Source organism: Coregonus lavaretus, assembly GCF_964263955.1.
Source record: "Coregonus lavaretus genome assembly, chromosome: 32".
Lineage (NCBI taxonomy): Eukaryota > Metazoa > Chordata > Actinopteri > Salmoniformes > Salmonidae > Coregonus > Coregonus lavaretus.
Genome location: NC_140019.1, coordinates 36,712,925 through 36,734,625, shown reverse-complemented (window position 1 = coordinate 36,734,625; position 21,701 = coordinate 36,712,925). Strand labels below are relative to the sequence as shown.

Sequence of the window (21,701 nt, the reverse complement as noted above, 5' to 3'; positions counted from 1 at the left end):
AGAGTAGGCATCTAGACAGGTCAGTCAACACACACTGACAAATGACAGAGGAGACATCTAGACAGGTCAGTCACCACACACTGACAAATGGCAAAAAAAGATAAATGATATTTAACAGCCTCCACCAGTTTTCTGCTGTTACCATGGGGAGCTGAGCCTCCAGCTGGCTAAACCAAAATTGGTTCAGTGAAAGTTCCCAGAACATTTGTTAGGTTGCGGCAAATGTTCTCATAAAACAAAAACTGTCCAGTTGTGGTGATGATTATAGAATGTTTGTATAAAACATTAGCCTAATGTTGCAAGAACATTCTCATAAAAAATGTAATCTGTTCTTTAAAGGTTCCCAGAATGTTTTATTAGGTTGTGGGAACAGTCTGGTTAGAACATTGTGGGGACATCACAAAAGATATGTTCCCAAAATACAAAAACTGTCCAGTTGAGCGGATGATTCTACATTGTTTCTTTTAGGATGCAAAAAACATTCAACTGATGTTACAAGAACGTTCCCAGAACACATTTTGTCAGTTCTTTAAAGGTTCCCAGATAGGATGCAGGCCAGGCAGCAGGCTGTTAGCCAGCCTGCCAGCTTAGTGAAGTCTGCCACTAGCAAAGACAGCATAGTCAGCTCAGCTATCCACATTGAGACCGTGTCTGTGACTCGATCTAGGTTGAGCAAAACAAAACATGGCGGTGTTCGCCTTAGCAATCACTGGAATAAAGACCTCCTCCATTCCTGTCATTATTGAAAGAGATTGTGATATCTCACATCTAAAAATAGGGTTAATTAATGTTAGATCCCTCACTTCCAAGGTAGTCATAGTCAATGAACTAATCACTGATCATAATCTTGATGTGATTGGCCTGACTGAAACATGTCTCAAGCCTAATGAATTTACTGTGTTAAATGAGGCCTCTCCTCCTGGTTACACTAGTGACCATATCTCCCGCGCATCCCGCAAAGGTGGAGGTGTTGCTAACATTTATGACAGCAAATTACAATGTTCAACAACAACAAAAAAATTACTGCGTTTTCGTCTTTTGAACTTCTAGTCATGAAATCTATGCAGCCTACTCAGACCTCCTGGGCCATATACAGCCTTCCTCATGGAGTTCCCTGAATTCCTATCGGACCTTGTAGTCATGGCAGATAATATTCACATTTTTGGTGACTTTAATATTCACATGAAAAAGTCCACAGACCCACTCCAAAAGGCTTTCGGAGCCATCATCGACTCAGTGGGTTTTGTCCAACATGTCTCCGGACCTACTCATTGCCACAGTCATACCCTGGATCTAGTTTTGTCCTGTGGAATAAATATTGTGGATCTAAATGTTTTTCCTCATAATCCTGGACTATCGGACCACCATTTTATTACGTTTGCAATCGCAACAAATAACCTGCTCAGACCCCAACCAAGGATAATCAAAAGCCGTGCTATAAATTCTCGGACACTCCAAAGATTCCTAGATGCCCTTCCAGACTCCCTCCACCTACCCAAGGACGTCGGAGTACAAAAATCGGTTAACCACCTAACTGAGGATCTTAATTTAACCTTGCGTAATACCCTAGATGCAGTCGCACACCTAAAAACAAAAAACATTTGACACAAGAAATTAGCTCCCTGGTATACAGAAAATACCTGAGCCCTGAAGGAAGCTTCCAGAAAATTGGAACGGAAATGACGCTCCATCAAATTGGAAGTATTTTGAAAGACGGTACCGTGCAATATCGAAGAGCTCTCACTGCTGCTCGATCTTCCTATTTTTCCAACCTAATTAAGGAGAATAAGAACAATCCCCCCCCCCCCCAAAAAAAAAAAAAAAATTATACTGTCGCAAAGCTAACTAAAAAGCAGCATTCAACAAGAGAGGATAGCTTTCACTTCAGCAGTGATACATTCCTGAACTTCTTCAATGAAAATATCATGATCATTACAAAGCAAATTACGGACTCCACTTTGAATCTTCATATTTCTCCAAAGCTCAGTTGTCCTCAGTCTGCACAGAACTGCCAGGACCTAGGATCAATGGAGACACTCAAGTTTTTTAATCCTGTATCTCTTGACACATTCATGAAAACAGTCATGGCCTCTAAACCGTCAAGCTGCATACTGGACCCTATTCCAACTAAACAAACTGAATGAGCTACTTCCTGTGCTTGGCCCTCCTATGTTGAACATAATAAATAGCTCCCTATCCACCGGATGTGTACCAAACTCACTAAAAGTGGCAGTAATAAAGACTCTCTTGAAAAAGCCAAACCTTGACCTGGAAAATGTAAAAAACTATCGGCCTATATCGAATCTCCCATTCATTCAAAAAAAATTGAAAAAGCTGTTGCACAGCAACTCAGTACCTTCCTGAAGACAAATAATGTACAGTTGAAGTCGGAAGTTTACATACACCTTAGCCAAAAACATTTAAACTCAGTTTTTCACAATTCCTGACATTTAATCCTAGTAAAAGGTCCCTGTCTTAGGTCAGTTAGGATCACCACATTATTTTAAAAATGTGAAATGTCAGAATAATAGTAGAGAGAATGATTTATTTCAGCTTTTATTTCTTTCATCACATTCCCAGTGGGTCAGAAGTTTACACACACTCAATTAGTATTTGGTAGCATTGCCTTTAAATTGTTTAACTTGGGTCAAACGTTTCGGGTAGCCTTCCACAAGCTTCCCACAAATTACACAGAGCTGGTGTAACCGAGTCAGGTTTGTAGGCCTCCTTGCTCGCACACGCTTTTTCAGTTCTGCCCACAAATTGTCTATAGGATTGAGGTCAGGGCTTTGTGATGGCCACTCCAATACCTTGACTTTGTTGTCCTTAAGCCATTTTGCCACAACTTTGGAGGTATGCTTGGGGTCATTGTCCATTTGGAAGACCCATTTGCGACCAAGCTTTAACTTCCTGTCTGATGTCTTGAGATGTTGCTTCAATATATCCACATAATTTTCTTTCCTCATGATGCCATCTTTTGTAAAGTGCACCAGTCCCTCATGCAGCAAAGCACCCCCACAGCATGACGCTGCCACCCCTGTGCTTCACGGTTGGGATGGTGTTCTTCGGCTTGCAAGCAACCCCCTTTTTCCTCCAAACATAACGATGGTCATCATGGCCAAACAGTTCTATTTTTGTTTCATCAGACCAGAGGACATTTCTCCAAAAAGTACGATCTTTGTCCCCATGTGCATTTGCAAACCGTAGTCTGGCTTTTTTATGGCGGTTTTGGAGCAGTGGCTTCTTCCTTGCTGAGCAGCCTTTCAGGTTATGTCGATATACAGTGGGGAAAAAAAGTATTTAGTCAGCCACCAATTGTGCAAGTTCTCCCACTTAAAAAGATGAGAGAGGCCTGTAATTTTCATCATAGGTACACGTCAACTATGACAGACAAATTGAGAAATAAAATTCCAGAAAATCACATTGTAGGATTTTTTATGAATTTATTAGCTAATTATGGTGGAAAATAAGTATTTGGTCACCTACAAACAAGCAAGATTTCTGGCTCTCACAGACCTGTAACTTCTTCTTTAAGAGGCTCCTCTGTCCTCCACTCGTTACCTGTATTAATGGCACCTGTTTGAACTTGTTATCAGTATAAAAGACACCTGTCCACAACCTCAAACAGTCACACTCCAAACTCCACTATGGCCAAGACCAAAGAGCTGTCAAAGGACACCAGAAACAAAATTGTAGACCTGCACCAGCCTGGGAAGGCTGAATCTGCAATAGGTAAGCAGCTTGGTTTGAAGAAATCAACTGTGGGAGCAATTATTAGGAAATGGAAGACATACAAGACCACTGATAATCTCCCTCGATCTGGGGCTCCACGCAAGATCTCACCCCGTGGGGTCAAAATGATCACAAGAACGGTGAGCAAAAATCCCAGAACCACACGGGGGGACCTAGTGAATGACCTGCAGAGAGCTGGGACCAAAGTAACAAAGCCTACCATCAGTAACACACTACGCCGCCAGGGACTCAAATCCTGCTGTGCCAGACGTGTCCCCCTGCTTAAGCCAGTACATGTCCAGGCCCATCTGAAGTTTGCTAGAGTGCATTTGGATGATCCAGAAGAGGATTGGGAGAATGTCATATGGTCAGATGAAACCAAAATATGGTAAAAACTCAACTCGTCGTGTTTGGAGGACAAAGAATGCTGAGTTGCATCCAAAGAACACCATACCTACTGTGAAGCATGGGGGTGGAAACATCATGCTTTGGGACTGTTTTTCTGCAAAGGGACCAGGACGACTGATCCGTGTAAAGGAAAGAATGAATGGGGCCATGTATCGTGAGATTTTGAGTGAAAACCTCCATCCATCAGCAAGGGCATTGAATATGAAACATGGTTGGGTCTTTCAGCATGACAATGATCCCAAACACACCGCCCGGGCAACGAAGGAGTGGCTTCGTAAGAAGCATTTCATGGTCCTGGAGTGGCCTAACCAGTCTCCAGATCTCAACCCCATAGAAAATCTTTGGAGGGAGTTGAAAGTCTGTGTTGCCCAGCGACAGCCCCAAAACATCACTGCTCTAGAGGAGATCTGCATGGAGGAATGGGCCAAAATACCAGCAACAGTGTGTGAAAACCTTGTGAAGACTTACAGAAAACGTTTGACCTGTGTCATTGCCAACAAAGGGTATATAACAAAGTATTGAGAAACTTTTGTTATTGACCAAATACTTATTTTCCACCATAATTTGCAAATAAATTCATAAAAAATCCTACAATGTGATTTTCTGGATTTCTTTTTCTCATTTTGTCTGTCATAGTTGACGTGTACCTATGATGAAAATTACAGGCCTCTCTCATCTTTTTAAGTGGGAGAACTTGCACAATTGGTGGCTGACTAAATACTTTTTTTCCCCACTGTAGCACTTGTTTTACTGTGGATATACAGTGGGGAGAACAAGTATTTGATACACTGCCGATTTTGCAGGTTTTCCTACTTACAAAGCATGTAGAGGTCTGTAATTTTTATCATAGGTACACTTCAACTGTGAGAGACGGAATCTCAAAAATCCAGAAAATCACATTGTATGATTTTTAAGTAATTCATTTGCATTTTATTGCATGACATAAGTATTTGATACATCAGAAAAGCAGAACTTAATATTTGGTACAGAAACCTTTGTTTGCAATTACAGAGATCATACGTTTCCTGTAGGTCTCGACCAGGTTTGCACACACTGCAGCAGGGATTTTGGCCCACTCCTCCATACAGACCTTCAGGTTTCGGGGCTGTCGCTGGGCAATACGGACTTTCAGCTCCATCCAAATATTTTCTATTGGGTTCAGGTCTGGAGACTGGCTAGGCCACTCCAGGACCTTGAGATGCTTCTTACGGAGCCACTCCTTAGTTTCCCTGGCTGTGTGTTTCAGGTTGTTAACATGCTGGAAGACCCAGCCACGACCCATCTTCAATGCTCTTACTGAGGGAAGGAGGTTGTTGGCCAAGATCTCGCGATACATGGCCCTATCCATCCTCCCCTCAATACGGTGCAGTCGTCCTGTCCCCATTGCAGAAAAGCATCCCCAAAGAATGATGTTTCCACCTCCATGCTTCACGGTTGGGATGCTGTTCTTGGGGTTGTACTCATCCTTCTTCTTCCTCCAAAAACGGCGAGTGGAGTTTGGACCAAAAAGCTATATTTTTGTCTCATCAGACCACATGACCTTCTCCCATTCCTCCTCTGGATCATCCAGATGGTCATTGGCAAACTTCAGACGGGCCTGGACATGCGCTGGCTTGAGCAGGGGGACCTTGCGTTCCCTGCAGGATTTTAATCCATGACGGCATAGTGTGTTACTAATGGTTTTCTTTGAGACTGTGGTCCCAGCTCTCTTCAGGTCATTGACCAGGTCCTGCCGTGTAGTTCTGGGCTGATCCCTCACCTTCCTCATGATCATTGATGCCCCACGAGGTGAGATCTTGCATGGAGCCCCAGACCGAGGGTGATTGACCGTCATCTTGAACTTCTTCCATTTTCTAATAATTGCGCCAACAGTTGTTGCCTTCTCACCAAGCTGCTTGCCTATTGTCCTGTAGCCCATCCCAGCCTTGTGCAGGTCTACAATTTTATCCCTGATGTCCTTACACAGCTCTCTGGTCTTGGCCATTGTGGAGAGGTTGGAGTCTGTTTGATTGAGTGTGTGGACAGGTGTATTTTATACAGGTAACGAGTTCAAACAGGTGCAGTTAATACAGGTAATGAGTGGAGAACAGGAGGGCTTCTTAAAGAAAAATTAATAGGTCTGTGAGAGCCGGAATTCTTACTGGTTGGTAGGTGATCAAATACTTATGTCATGCAATAAAATGCAAATGAATTACTTAAAAATCATACAATGTGATTTTCTGGATTTTTGTTTTAGATTCCGTATCTCACAGTTGAAGTGTACCTATAATAAAAATTACAGACCTCTACATGCTTTGTAAGTAGGAAAACCTGCAAAATCGGCAGTGTATCAAATACTTGTTCTCCCCACTGTAGATACTTTTGTACCTGTGTTATGATGAGTTTCTCGGGTTTCAAGTGATTAAGAATGTAAGGATGTACATATAAGATATTTAATATGGTACCATGGTTAGTTATAACAGAATAAGGACATAGCCCTGCCTCTGCCATCTTCCTACTCCAGCACAAAGATATCCCTCAGCTTATATACACTCTGTTACAAGTTTCTTCACAAACATCTGGTACCCATCTCTGATGTTATTACTCTTTAACCCCAAGTCACTATATCCTGTCCATCAATCATTTCTAAGATCAACATCAGTAATCTCCTTTGACATAAGGAATGCAGACTCTGTGGCACCAAGCCACTTATCTACCAACTCTCCCCTGGGTCACACAACACTGTGAAATGACATCATTACAACCTGTTTTTCCTCCAGCATCTTCACAAGGTCCTTTGCTGTTGTTCTGGGATTGATTTGCACTTTTCGCACCAAAGTACGTTCATCTCTAGGAGACAGAACGCGTCTCCTTCCTGAGCGGTATGACGGCTGCGTGGTCCCATGGTGTTTATACTCGCGTACTATTGTCTGTACAGATTAACGTGGTACCTTCAGGCGTTTGGAAATTGCTCCCAAGGATCAACCAGACTTGTAGAGGTCTACAAAAAAAATTCTGAGATCTTGGCTGATTTCTTTTGATTTTCCCATGATGTCAAGCAAAGAGGCACTGAGTTTGAAGGTAGGCCTTGAAATACATCCACAGGTACATTTTCTGGAATTTTCCAAGCTGTTTAAAGGAACAGTCAATTTAGTGATACAGTGAATTATAAGTGAAATAATCTGTCTGTAAACAATTGTTGGAAAAATGACTTGTGTCATGCACAAAGTAGATGTCCTAACCGACTTGTCAAAACTATAGTTTGTTAACAAGGAATGTGTAGAGTGGTTGAAAAACTAGTTTTAATGACTCCAACCTAAGTGTATGTAAACTTCCGACTTCAACTGTATACAAAATGCTTCAGTTTGGTTTTAGACCCCATCATATCACTGAGACTGCACTCTTGAAAGTGGTAAATCACCTTTTAATGGCATCAGACCAAGGCTCTGCGTCTGTCCTCGTGCTCCTAGACCTTAGTGCTGCTTTTTGACACCATCGATCACCACGTTCTTTTGGAGAGATTAGAAACCCTAATTGGTCGACACGGACAAGTTCTTGCCTGGTTTAGATCTTATCTGTCGGAAAGATATCAGTTCGTCTCTGTGGATGGTTTGTCCTGTGACAAATCAATTGTAAGTTTCGGCGTTCCTCAAGGTTCCGTTTTAGGACCACGATTGTTTTCACTATATATTCTACCTCTTGGTGATGTCATTCGGAAACACAATGTTACCTTTCATTGCTATGCGGACGACACACAGCTGTACATTTCGATGTAACATAGTGAAGCCCCAAAATTGCCTACCCTGGAAGCCTGTGTTTCAGACATAAGGAAGTGGATGGCGGCAAATGTTTTACTTTTAAACTCGGACAAAACAGAGATGCTACCCCAATCCCAACCGTGAAGCATGGAGGTGGAAACATCATTCTTTGGGGATGCTTTTCTGCAAAGGGGACAGGACGACTGCACCGTATTGAGGGGAGGATGGATGGGGCCATGTATCGCGAGATCTTGGCCAACAACCTCCTTCCCTCAGTAAGAGCACTGAAGATGGGTCGTGGCTGGGTCTTCCAGCATGACAACGACCCGAAACACACAGCCAGGGCAACTAAGGAGTGGCTCCGTAAGAAGCATCTCAAGGTCCTGGAGTGGCCTAGCCAGTCTCCAGACCTGAACCCAATAGAACATCTTTGGAGGGAGCTGAAAGTCTGTATTGCCCAGCGACAGCCCCGAAACCTGAAGGATCTGGAGAAGGTCTGTATGGAGGAGTGGGCCAAAATCCCTGCTGCAGTGTGTGCAAACCTGGTCAAGACCTACAGGAAACATATGATCTCTGTAATTGCAAACAAAGGTTTCTGTACCAAATATTAAGTTCTGCTTTTCTGATGTATCAAATACTTATGTCATGCAATAAAATGCAAATGAATTACTTAAAAATCATACAATGTGATTTTCTGGATTTTTGTTTTAGATTCCGTCTCTCACAGTTGAAGTGTACCTATGATACAAATTACAGACCTATACATGCTTTGTAAGTAGGAAAACCTGCAAAATCGGCAGTGTATCAAATACTTGTTCTCCCCACTGTATGTTCCCAAAACACAAAAACTGTCCAGTTCTGCTGATTATTACAATGTTTCTATTAGGTTACAAAAACATTTGCCTGATGTTGCAAGAACATAAAATAAATCCTCAAACATTTCTTTAGGTTGTGGGAACATTGGGTTGTGGGAACATTGTGGGGATATGACAAGAAATAGGTTCCCAAAAACACTAAAACAGTCGAGTTGTGCTGATACATGTTTGTATCAGGGTGCACAAAACATTCCTTAGATTTGCAAGAATGTTGACAGAACAGCCTTTCTGAGTTCTTTAAAGGTTCCCAGAACATTTCATTAGGTTGTCAGAACATTGTGAGTACATTACAAGAGATAGGTTCTCAAAATACAAAATATGCTCAGTAGTGATGACATTCACACAATGTTTAAGTTACTGTAGGTTGCACAGGACATTCCCTTAATGTTGTAAGAATGAAATGCAGTTTTTACGACGTTCATACATATTTGTTTTAGGTTTAACAAAATATACCATTTGAGGTTCACGCAGTATACATTTGACCTTGTCTTGGAGGTCCTCAGAACATTTCAAGAACATTTAGAAAATGTTATATTTAAGTTTGACCTAATATTACCACAACATTCTCAGCATGTAAATGTGTATCTCCTTAAAACAGATAGGAATACATCCCCATGATGATTCTCTTCAGATTGAATGGCAATTCACATTTGAGAAGTGTATTGTAGGTGATATAAAGACAAATATTGACAATCTGCACATGTGTGGTTTGAACCTACATTGTTTGGTTCCCAAGCCAGGTCTTTTATCCTCTGTGCCACCAGGGAAGCTTTCTTATGTCTTCTTTTTACAGTATATAGCCATGGCAGTATGGTTGCCATGGCAGTATGGTCAATCAGCAAATTGCTTCCTTTTTTAGCCTTCTTAGACATAAGTAACCCAGGGATATACTGGTAACTGGGTTATTCACCATCACTTCACCCATCCTCTTTATATGCTGCGTACTTCTGGGCCCATGTTTACAAGGTATCTAAGACTATGAGTACAGAGTGGCGCCGGAGAAGATGGCTGCCGTTTTACAGCCCTCTAACCAATTGTACTATTATGTGTGTTTTTTCGCATTATTTGTAATTTATTCTGTACATTATGTTTCTGCCACCATCTCTTATGACCAAAAAGAGCTTCTGGATATCAGGACAGCGATTACTCACCTCGTATTGGACAAAGTTTTTTTCTTCAACGAGCCGGACGCAAAGGATATCCTACAGACACCCGACAAGGCCCAAATCCCTGTCATTCGCATGAGAGAGACGGAGATATCGTGGACGTAGGTCGGGGTGCCTTGTAAGGATCCGATGGCGAGCGAGTAAACAGCCTCTTCCATCAATGCTATTAGCCAATGTTCAATCATTTGAGAACAACTTGGACGACCTAAGATTACGGTTATCCTACCAACGGGAAATTAAAAACTGTAATATCTTATGTTTCACCGAGTCGTGGCTGAACGACGACATGGACAACATACAGCTGACGGGATATACGCCACATCGGCAGGATAGAACGACTGACTCCGGTAAGACAAGGGGTGGCGGTCTGTGTATATTTGTAAACAACAACTGGTGCACAAAATCTAATACTAAGGAAGTCTCAAGGTTTTGCTCGCCTGAGGTAGAGTATCTCATGATAAGCTGTAGACCACACTATTTACCAAGATACTTTTCATCTATATTTTTCGTAGCTGTCTATCTACCACCACAAACCGATGCTGGCATTAAGATTGCACTCAATGAGCTGTATAAGGCCATAAGTAAACAGGAAAACGCTCATCCAGAGGCAGCGCTCCTAGTGGCCGGGGACTTTAATGCAGGGAAACTTAAATCCGTTCTACCTCATTTCTACCAGCATGTTAAATGTGCAACCAGAGGAAAAAAAAACTCTAGACCACCTTTACTCCACACACAAAGACGTGTACTCCGAGCATGTGCTAACCAACTGGCAAGTGTCTTCACTGACAATTTCAACATGTCCCTGACTGAGTCTGTAATACCAACATGTTTCAAGCAGACCACCATAGTCCCTGTGCCCAAGGACACTAAGATAACCTGCCTAAATGACTACCGACCTGTAGCACTCACGTCTGTAGCCATGAAGTGCTTTGAAAGGCTGGTCATGGCTCACATCAACACCATTTTCCCAGAAACCCTAGACCCACTCCAATTTGTATAACGCCCCAACAGATCCACAGATGATGCAATCTCTATTGCACTCCACACTGCCCTTTCCCACCTGGACAAGAGGAACACCTACGTGAGAATGCTATTAATTGACTACAGCTCAGCGTTCAACACCATAGTGCCCTCAAAGCTCATCACTAAGCTAAGGATCCTGGGACTAAACATCTCCCTCTGCAACTGGATCCTGGACTTCCTGACGGGCCGCCCCCAGGTGGTAAGGGTAGGTAACAACACATCTGCCATGCTGATCCTCAACACGGGGGCCCCTCAGGTGTGCGTGCTCAGTCCCCTCCTGTACTCCCTGTTCACCCATGACTGCATGGCCAGGCACGACTCCAACACCATTAAGTTTGCTGACGACACAACAGTGGTAGGCCTGATCACCGACAACGATGAGACAGTCTATAGGGAGGAAGTCCGAGACCTTGCCGTGTGGTGCCAGGATAACAACCTCTCCCTCAACGTGATCAAGACAAAGGAGATGATTGTGGAGAACAGGAAAAAAAAGAGGACTGAGCACGCCCCCATTCTCATCGACGGGGTTGTAGTGGAACAGGTTGAGAGCTTCAAGTTCCTTGGTGTGCACATCACCAACGAACTATCATGGTCTAAACACACCAAGACAGTCGTGAAGAGGGCACGACAAAGCCTATTCCCCCTCAGGAGACTGAAAAGATTTGGCATGGGTCCTCAGATCCTCAAAAAGTTATACAGCTGCACCATCGAGAGCATCCTGACTGGTTGCATCAACGCCTGGTATGGCAACTGCTCGGCCTCCGACCGCAAGGCACTACAGAGGGTAGTGCGTACGGCCCAGTACATCACTGGGGCCAAGCTTCCTGCCATCCAGGAGCTCTATACCAGGCAGTATCAGAGGAAGGCCCTCAAAATTGTCAAAGACTCCAGCTACCCTAGTCATAGACTGTTCTCTCAGCTACCGCACGGCAAGCGGTACAGGAGCACCAAGTCTAGGTCCAAAAGGCTTCTTAACAGCTTCTACCCCCAAGCCATAAGACTCCTGAACAGCTACCAGGACTATTTGCATTGTCCCCCCTCTTTTACGCTGCTGCTACTCTGTTTATTATTTATGCATAGTCACTTTAACTCTGTACATATTACCTCAATTACCACGACTAGCCGGTGCCCCCGCACATTGACTCTGCACCGGTACCCCCCTGTATATAGCCTCCCTACTGTTATTTTATTTTACTGCTGCTCTTTAGTTATTTGCTTTTATTTTTTTTACTTAACACTTTAAAATATATATATATCTTTAAAAAATGCATTTTGGTTAAGGGCGTGTCAGTAAGCATTTCACTGTAATGTCTACACCTGTTGTATTCAGCGCATGTGGCAAATACGATTTGATTTGATTTGATCTTGGATCACTTTAGCTCTCAAAAACCCTTCTTCTCCATATGTAGGGTTTGTAGCGGTTACATTCTCTGTGTGAACTACAATTCCAACGCTGTGTTTTAACGTTTAGAAATGTCAATAATCATCTTTTCAAACCGGTTTTCGGGAACATATGCTGATATCCCCCTTATCTTTTCAAAATAATCTTTCAAATAAAAAAGATCCTTACTGTAGCAATTTTGCACAGATCCACAAGCTGTGTGTGCCTCCAGTTGAACTACACTTCCTCACCAGTTAGCTTACACACCAGTGTTCAGAGCACGCTAGATAGCTAATTAGCACAGGTGGTCTATGTCTGGAGATATGGCAGTGTGGGAGCACTAACCCTAACCCTATAAAGATGTGTAGTAATTTAACCTTTAGTTTTTGGGGTTTTCAGTCAAATATGGTCAATCAGGACACAGAAACACAATTTCTGAGTTATTCAAATGTTCCCATCCTCTTCATATGCTGTGTACTTTTAATTATTATTGTCTTTCTTCATCCTGTGTTGAAAGTATTGTGAAAATCTGATTTTCCCTTTCCCCCCTCTCTCTCTCCCACCTCGGTCTTGTGTGTGTGTGTGTGTGTGTGTGTGTGTGTGTGTGTGTGTGTGTGTGTGTGTGTGTGTGTGTGTGTGTCTATCTGTCTACATGGATACGTGTGGATACGGGCTCATTACGCACCCCCTGGGGTCGACGTTGATCATATAGAAGGAATGGAACAAAGCTGACCCCTACAGGTTTGGTCCTATAGATGCTTTAAATGTAAACCCCGCCCCCACTGTACCACGTCATGTCTGACAACTCAACTACTAGGAAGTAAATCGAGATTACCTTTTTGTAAACTTCCCTGTCGGAGCGATATTTTATCTTCGAATAAGGTAACTAACGTTAGTATTTACTTATTTTGTAACTGATCAAACTAACATCGCCACAAGGTAGAGAGCTTATGTATTACTATTGAGCTAGAGAGTAAAATAAAGAATTAACGTTAGCTAGCCCATATAACGTGAGTTTTCACAAAGCCAGTTGATCTAGTTAGCCACTGTAGCTGGCTAACCAACGGTAATTAACTAGCTGCTATTTTAGCTACGCAGATAATCACACCGTCAACACTAAATATTAGGTTAGTTTAGCTAGCTAGTCTCCTAGTTATATTTTCTGAGTCAGCTGCTAGCTAGTGAAGTTGTTTTGACATGCAGGGGGTTACATTGAGGGGGACAAAGTCGCCTAGTTGGAGTGGGAAATCCCAATGTAAAAAGTAAACAACACCGACTTGGACAGTCTGTTTAATCAGGCTGTAATACACAATTAATTGGTATATACAGCCTGAAACTAATGACTGGAAAATCGTTTAAATGTTTTACTACAAGCTAGAATGTTGAATAAAAATACATTTGAACTTACTCTACCGGTTGCTCGTGGTGTTGGTCCTTCCGATGGTCGAAATTTGAGACAAAACATACACATTGTTAACCTGACTTGTTAGAGCGCTGGCGTTATTGACATAGATGGGTTGTTTACGTTTCTACCGTTGTCTAGATGGAGTAGGCCTACAGCTCTGTCTAGTGGTCGCGTCAGTTGTTGACAACTGTAGCTAAGCCTAACCCTAACTTTTTTGTCCTAACCTTAACCTCATTCTCCTAACCTGCTGCGTTAGTTTTCCTAACCTGCCACGTTTAATTCACCTAACCTGCTATGAAAACAAACCATCGGTGCTGACAAATCATCAGTATTACCACACCTATACTGAAGTTGCCATTTCTATTACCTGGCACATGCGCAAAACCATGTAAACACCTGCTGACTTCAGTTAGACTGAGCAATAATAAACACAACCCAGTTAGTATGCCATTGTGTGCATGTACTTCTGTCTCGTGCACATGCCTCTGGTCATGAGCAAACGCAGGTGCACGAGATGCATGCATACTAACTGAAGTAAGCAGGTACAGTGCCTTCAGAAAGTATTCATACCCCTTGACTTATTACACATTTTGTTGTGTTACAGCCTGAATTCAAAATTGATTAAATCGATTTTTTATTTCTGTCACACATCTACACACAATGCCACATAATGAAAAATATTAAACACGTTTTTTAGAAATGTTAGCAAATTTATTGAAAATGAAATACAGAAATATCTCATTTACATAAGTATTCACACCCGAGTCAATATATGTTAAAATCAACTTTTGCAGCGATTACAGCTGTGAGTCTTTCTGGGTAAATCAGTAAGAGCTTTGCACATCTGGATTGTACAATATTTGCCCATTATTCTTTTCAAAAATTCTTCAAGCTCTGTCAAATTGGTTGTTGATCATTGCTAGACAACCATTTTTAGGTCTTGCAATAGATTTTCAAGCAGATTTAAGTCAAAACTGTAACTCGACCCCTCAGGAACATTCATTGTCTTCTTGGTAAGCAACTCCAGTGTAGATTTGTCCATGTGTTTTAGGTTAATGTCCTGCTGAAAGGTGAATTCATCTCCCAGTGTCTGGTGGACAGCAGACTGAACCAGGTTTTCCTCTAGGATTTTGCCTGTGCTTAGCTCCATTCCGTTTATTTTTTATCCTGAAAAAAGTCCCCAGTAACATGATACCCATAACATGATACAGCCACCACAATGCTTGACAATATGGAGCGTGGTACTCAGTAATGTGTTGTATTGGATTTGCCCCAAACATAACACTTTGTATTCAGGACAAAAATGTAATTGCTTTGCCACATTTTTTTGCAGTATTACTTTAGTGCCTTGTTGCAAACAGGAAGCATGTTTTGGAATATTTGTATTCTGTACAGGCTTCTTTCTGTTCACTCTGTCAATTAGGTTAGTATTGTGGCGTAACCTCAATGTTGTTGATCCATCCTCAGTTTTCTCCTATCACAGCCATTAAACTCTGTAATAGAGCGGTTTCCTTCCTCTCCGGCAACTGAGTTAGGAAGGACACCTGTATCTTTGTAGTGACTGTGTGTATTGATACACCATCCAAAGTGTAATTAATAACTTTGCTCAAAGGGATATAAAATGTTAGATTTTTTCATGTTTACCCATCTACCAATGGGTGCCCTTCTTTGCGAGGCATTGGAAAACCTCCCTGGTCTTTGTGGTTGAATCTGTGTTTGAAATTCACTGCTCGACTGAGGGACCTTACAGATAATTGTATGTGTTTGGCACAGAGATGGGGTAATCATTCAAAATTCATGTTAAACACTATTATTGCACAGAGAGTCCATGCAACTTATTATGTGACTTGTTAAGCTCATTTTTACTCATGAACTTATTTAGGCTTTCCATAACAAAGGGTTGAATACTTATTACCTCAAGACGTTTCAGCTTTAAATGTTAAATTAATTTGTAAACATTTCAAAAAACATAATTCCACTTTGACATTATGGGGTATTGTGCATAGGCCAGTGACAAAAAATCTAAATGTAATACATTTTAAATTCAGGCTGTAACACAACAAAGTGTGGAAAAAGTCAAGGGGTGTGAATACTTTCTGAAGGCACTGTATTTACATGGTTTTGCGCATGTGAGAGGTGATAGAACTGTCCACTTCAGTACCAGCGCTCTAAAAAGTCGGGTGAACAATACTTTCCTGTGGATATTTTGTCTCAAATTTCGAGCGGCTGAAGGACAAATCGCACAGAAAACTGGTAGAGTAAGTTAAAAAGTAATTGTATTCAACATTTGGGCTTGTAAGTAACATTTACACGATTTTGCAGTTATTAGTTTCAGGCTGTGTATACCAATTAATGGTGTATTACAACCTGATTAATCAGACTAACTTGGACTGTTACTCAGCTAGCTAGCTATGTCTCAAACTCTCCTACCAAGTAGCCTACCTCTGGCTTGTGGCTAGCTACGTATTGCGCTAGTTTTTGATGTTTACTATAAAGGCACTTACAGATGGGCCGCGAAGGTCTCTTCAATGGGAGTAGGGCGGCAGGCGGCAAAACGCAAGCAATTTTGCAAGCAGCGCGGTTTGTGGTGCCGCTGGCTCGGCGCCAAAAGATGAAATTAGCTGATGTCTTGAGCGGCATTGGTAAAACCAATGAGCGTCGTTCATCTTGTCAACCAATCAAACAATGTTTTAATGACAACATTCGAGCTGACAACAACCGGGACCGTTTGTCACTACACACGGTAGGCGGTTTACCTCGCGGTTCAATTGCCGTTTACCGCTGCCCGTCTGTAATCGCGTTAAGTTAAGAGTCAGCTGTAGCTGTACAACTTGTTTCTTGTGTCAACTTGTTCTGTACACTGAGTTCCATGTATTGCATAACGACCTCCTTTATAAAGCTAGCCAAGAAGTCACAGTGCAGTCTACTCTAGGGTTGGTTTTCTGTCTTTTCACAACGCGTTTTCTGTTGTCTCTCTTTACAGTTGTCTCTCTGCTTCCTCTACCACCATGCCAAGTGACACGTGCTGAGACAGAGGACCATGTTATTCAAACCACGCTAACCGAAGATGGTGTTTTAATCGCTCTTTTTAAAATGGACACACTGAAATCCTCCAGTGTTTATTTTGAATGCTAATAAATGTGACGATGTTGATCATTTTGTGATCAATATATCATTTTATATACAAGGAATGCACTTTCTTATTGCCAGAAAGTGAGTGACACAGTATATTCCCATTCACCTCAATGGAAGCTCCAGTCACACCAACTCCTCTACCCTCCAACTCCACCCTGCCTACACCTTTCCCTCTGCACCCGGCAGTGGCCCCATCAGTCCAGCTTGGAATCACCATCCTCTACACTGCTCTCTACGGAAGTCTCTTCTTGGTCGTCTACGTTCAGCTCTGGCTCCTCCTGCTCTGCCGACACAAGCGCTGGAGCTACCAGAGTGTGTTTCTGTTCCTCTGTCTTCTCTGGGCGGCTCTTCGCACCACTCTGTTCTCCTTCTACTTCCATAACGCCCTGGAAGCCAATCGCCTGGCCACAGTGTTTTACTGGCTCCTCTACTGCTTCCCTGTCTGTCTGCAGTTCTTCACCCTCAGTCTCATCAACCTCTACTTCACTCAGGTTAAGACACACATTTTATATCTTTAGATAACCTGTCCTGCAAGTATGTCACGTGTTTCTGAGTTATGATTTGTTATGAAAGCATTAGTCTTGACACTCGTGACAGATTGTTAAATCGATTAGCTGGCCAGCCGCATGCAAGATTTGGTTCAAAGTTCAGAGACAAAGAAAGTATTTGTTAAAGACTAGTATGTGTTTACTTAAACTATTGGCTGGTTTCTGTTCTCCATTGTTTGTACAGGTATTACTCAAAGTGAGAGAGAAGTACAGCCCTAACACTGAGCCCAGCAATGGACTGTGAGTTCCACTTCCCTCAAACGACTTGCAGCTGTTTGTGTCCTTTTTAGAGATGTTTTTGAAGAAGCTTTATTTAAATCATTTGAATTGACAAGTCTCTCTCTCTCTCTCTCCTCAGATGTTGGGCGCGGTGCTTATACGCCTCCCTGAGTGGTGTGTTCCTGTGTGTCAACGTGGTGTGTGCTGCTCTTGGCTGGAACGGGGGCAGTGGAGGAGCAGGAGCTAAAACATGGAGTCTGGTTCTGATACGAGTACTGGTCAATGACCTGCTGTTCATCTTCGAGGCTGTGTGTCTAGCTGCATTACTGCTCCTCTTAACCCGACGCTCCACATCCACCAGCCCTTACCTGCACAGTAAGGTGAGTCCCGACTGGAGTTCATCAGCTATTCCTTAAAAGGGAATTCAACAAATAATCTTGCATTCTCTATTCAGGAATGTGGTTCTACCTGAAGGAATTCGTGCTTTTATGACATTCATTCTCCACTTACTGTAACTGACCTAGCTATTCCTAAGTGTCTGGTGAATGAGATTTACCTGTCCCCTAGCAAAATCCAGATAACCTATCCCCTAGCCAAAATCCAGTGTATCGGCTGCACTCATTTAACTGTGGTGCCGTGCAACGGCAAAATCTCTGCAAACAAAATGAGTAATGAATAAAAAAATCGGACAACCCCATAGTAGAATAGTTCATCTATTTATCTAGTCACAGTGATGGAAAAAGTGCTTATTGATAATAACGTACCTGGTAATATGGACCATGCATAGGCTATATGTTAAAATCATTTTACCAAAATGTTATTGGGCTTATTTCTGGAGGTGGAAATTATATTTTAGATGGCATTTTCATTTTTCATTCGTTTTGGAGTAGAATGAATGAGTAGTTCCAATTCAATCAGTACTACGTGGAGATTGGTATGCATCTTCTCCCCCCCAGGGAACAACAGTGTGTCGGACTGCACTTCTAGGAGCGGGTGTAATACTGCTCTTTGCTAGTAGAGCATGTTACAACCTGGCTGTCCTCATACTGTCCCAGAATCACAGAGTGGAGTCCTTTGACTTTGACTGGTACAACATCTCTGACCAGGTAAAGAGCTTCACTCATGTACACTGAACAAAAAAATATAAACGCAACAATTTCAAAGATTTTACTGAGTTACAGTTCATATAAAGGAAATCAGTCGATTGAAATAAATAAATGAGGCCCTAATCTATGGATTTCACATGACTGGGCAGGGGCGCAGCCATGGGTGGGCCTGGGAGGGCATATGCCCACCCACTGGGGAGCCAGGCCCAACCAATCAGAATGAGTTTTTCCCCACAAAAGGGCTTTATTACAGACATAAATACTCCTCACAAGGTGCACCTGTGTAATGATCATGCTGTTTAATCAGCTTCTTGATATGCCACACCTGTCAGGTGGATGGATTATCTTGGCAAAAGAGAAACGCTCACTAACAGGGATGTAAACAAATTTGTGCACAAAATTTGAAAGAAATAAGCTTTTTGTTGCGTATGGAAAATGTCTGGGATTTTTTTATTTCAGCTCATGAAACATGGGACCAACACTTTACATGTTGCGTTTATATTTTTGTTCAGTATAGTTAACATACAAAAGGGTTGAAATTGATTCAGCGACATCGGCAAGATGTCACTGGGAAAACGGTCTGTTTTTTAAGGGGATCATTTTGAGTAAGGCAAAGCACAGACTCTTATGTTGACAGATCATTAGTAGTTATGTTGATAGATCATCAGTAGTTATTGGGGATGCAAGGTGATTTTTAGATCGGTGATTCTGTGAAGTCCGACTGCAATGTAGTCTCAACCTCAAACATGCACAATAACACTTGTGCTTGTCTTTCCACAGGCTGACCTGCGTAGTGAACTGGGAGACAGGGGTTACTTGGCGTTCGGGGCAATTCTCTTCATATGGGAGCTGCTTCCCACCAGCCTCCTCATCCTCCTCTTCAGAGTCCGCCGACCGCCTCAAGAAGTTGTTAAGTTTCTGTTCTCTTTTTTTCCTCAACAGCCCTCTTAAGGCCTTTCACTTCACTTTATGTTTGGTTTCCCTTTCTGGCTTTGTATGTGCAGTAAATAGCAGCTGCTAGCCCCATTGTGATGTGTCTTCCTTCTCTCCAAGGGCTGTAATATGCCTATTAACAACAGAGTCCCGCGGCCGTACTTCTTTGATGACCCAGCAGGGGAAGACGCTGACTCGGGTGTTCCTTGGGTCAACAGCTCACATCCACACCAAAGGTAATACACTTGTCTCAATGATGCCTTGGAATTTGGATGTTACCAGGGTTGGGGTCAAATCCATTTCAAAACCATGTGAAAATTGGAATTTCAGTCTACTTTCTGAATTCAAATGGTATTTATTGATCCTAACCCTGGACATTACCTAATTGTGTGAGAATCAATTCACCTGTACGGTTAATGTACAACAACAAATGATTACTGTTCACACTGTTGTCTCTTTTCACCAGCTGGTATGGATCCATCAAGGAGACGACACCTCTTGTCTTCGCCAGTAACCCTCCTGACCAGAACCAACACCACACCTTCTACTCAACGCCACAGAACTAACTGACCCTCTATCTGAAATGGCACCATATTCTCTTTATAGTGCACTACTTTTGACCAAGGACCATAGGGCTCTGGTCAAAAGTAGTGCACTATATAGGGTAGAGGATGCCATTTTGGACTCGCCCTGATCCTGTCTGTCCTGCAGTGAAATGTTGTAGTGCTCTCTCAGGTTGCTAAAGGCGCTGCATGGTCAATCCGACGTCTGGATTGGCCGTGCAGCATTTACAGTGACATGGCCTCAGCAGAAGTCAGGGCATTCATACTTCTTGCCCTTCGCCGAGCAACGCAGAGATGTTGTCAAGGAAGTGATTTTTGTGTTTATACAGGACCTCCCGCCCCCACCTACCGTCAACCAATCACGTCAATGCGGAGCTAAACGGAGCCCTCCGCATTGTTACAAAATTTGGGAGTCGCACGGCGATGTGGTACGGAGCTGAATTTGGCCTCTGCGTGCCTCCGGAGGCGCCGCAATTGAGTCACACCCTCCATACGGAGCCTCAAACCACATTTTCAAATCAAGCATAAATTGGCTTTGACCACTTGCAGCTGCAGACAGTCAATACCTCATTCCAATGGACTGATGCGTTTTTGCACTAAAAAAAAACTCTGAAAGTGACTGAAAGTCATCACTAGACTAACTATGCACCTTTTCAATTGATCAATAGATGACTGACATCTCCAAATGCCTTTGATTGGTCACAATGTGTTTGTCCTGTGTATTCATTAGCCTGATTGCAGTCTGTTTGTGCTATTTCATGTCAGCTCCTTGTCACGTGTTTGGCTTGACAATGAGCGATGGAGTTGGCAAGAAGACGAACACTGGCGCTCAGGCTATATTCATTCCATTATAGAAAGTTTATTGAAAACTTTTCTGACGGGACCAAATGTCATTTTGTAAAGGCGTTGTTTCCTACTTGCCGACCAGCTAAAAGGTGTCGTAACGTCGGTATGACCACTTCCGTAAGTAATGCAGACAACAGTAGATTAGTTTGTCATTTTCTGTGATTGTACATTGAAGTAAGCTAACTTATTTAATCACCTGTCATTTTAGTAGTTATGGACCAAATAACTCTTCCTTCGCACCAGCATCCATTTTATAAGGGAATCCATAGCTAAACAGAATATACTCAGATCTGTGTAAAATGTGTGATTGTTAATCTTGTAATTATACTGAACAAAAATATAAACGCAACATGTAAAGTGTTGTTCCCATGTTTTATGAGCTGAAATAAAAAGATCCCATAAATTTTCCATATGCACAAAAAAAGCTTTTCTCTCCAATTTTGTGCACAAATGTTTACATCCCTGTTAGTGAGCAATTTTCTTTTGCCAAGATAATCATCCACCTGACAGATGGGGCATATCAAGAAGCTGATTAAACAGCGTGATCATTACACAGGTGCACCTTGTGCTGGGGACAATCAAAGGCCACTAAAAACGTGCAGTTTCGTCACACAACACAATGCC

The 21,701-nt window shown here is 42.4% G+C and overlaps 1 protein-coding gene across 3 annotated transcripts; it reads left to right on the top strand.

Moving 5' to 3' along the window:
* Positions 1-13,111: 13,111 nt before the first annotated feature.
* gpr137 (G protein-coupled receptor 137) lies at positions 13,112-21,485 on the top strand. Of its 3 annotated transcripts, XM_084150562.1 has the most exons (9): positions 13,112-13,204; positions 16,711-17,353; positions 17,595-17,650; positions 17,769-18,009; positions 18,586-18,735; positions 19,516-19,641; positions 19,789-19,904; positions 20,135-20,254; positions 20,320-21,485. In XM_084150562.1, the coding sequence occupies exons 2-8, from the start codon at positions 16,973-16,975 to the stop codon at positions 20,232-20,234; spliced, it is 1,170 nt and encodes a 389-aa protein (XP_084006688.1). In that variant the 5' UTR covers positions 13,112-13,204; positions 16,711-16,972; the 3' UTR covers positions 20,235-20,254; positions 20,320-21,485. The 3 variants fall into 3 exon arrangements, with proteins under 3 accessions (XP_084006688.1, XP_084006687.1, XP_084006686.1); XM_084150561.1 differs by having other exon boundaries at positions 20,135-21,485; XM_084150560.1 differs by having other exon boundaries at positions 19,516-19,644; positions 20,135-21,485.
* The last annotated feature ends 216 nt before the right edge of the window (positions 21,486-21,701 follow it).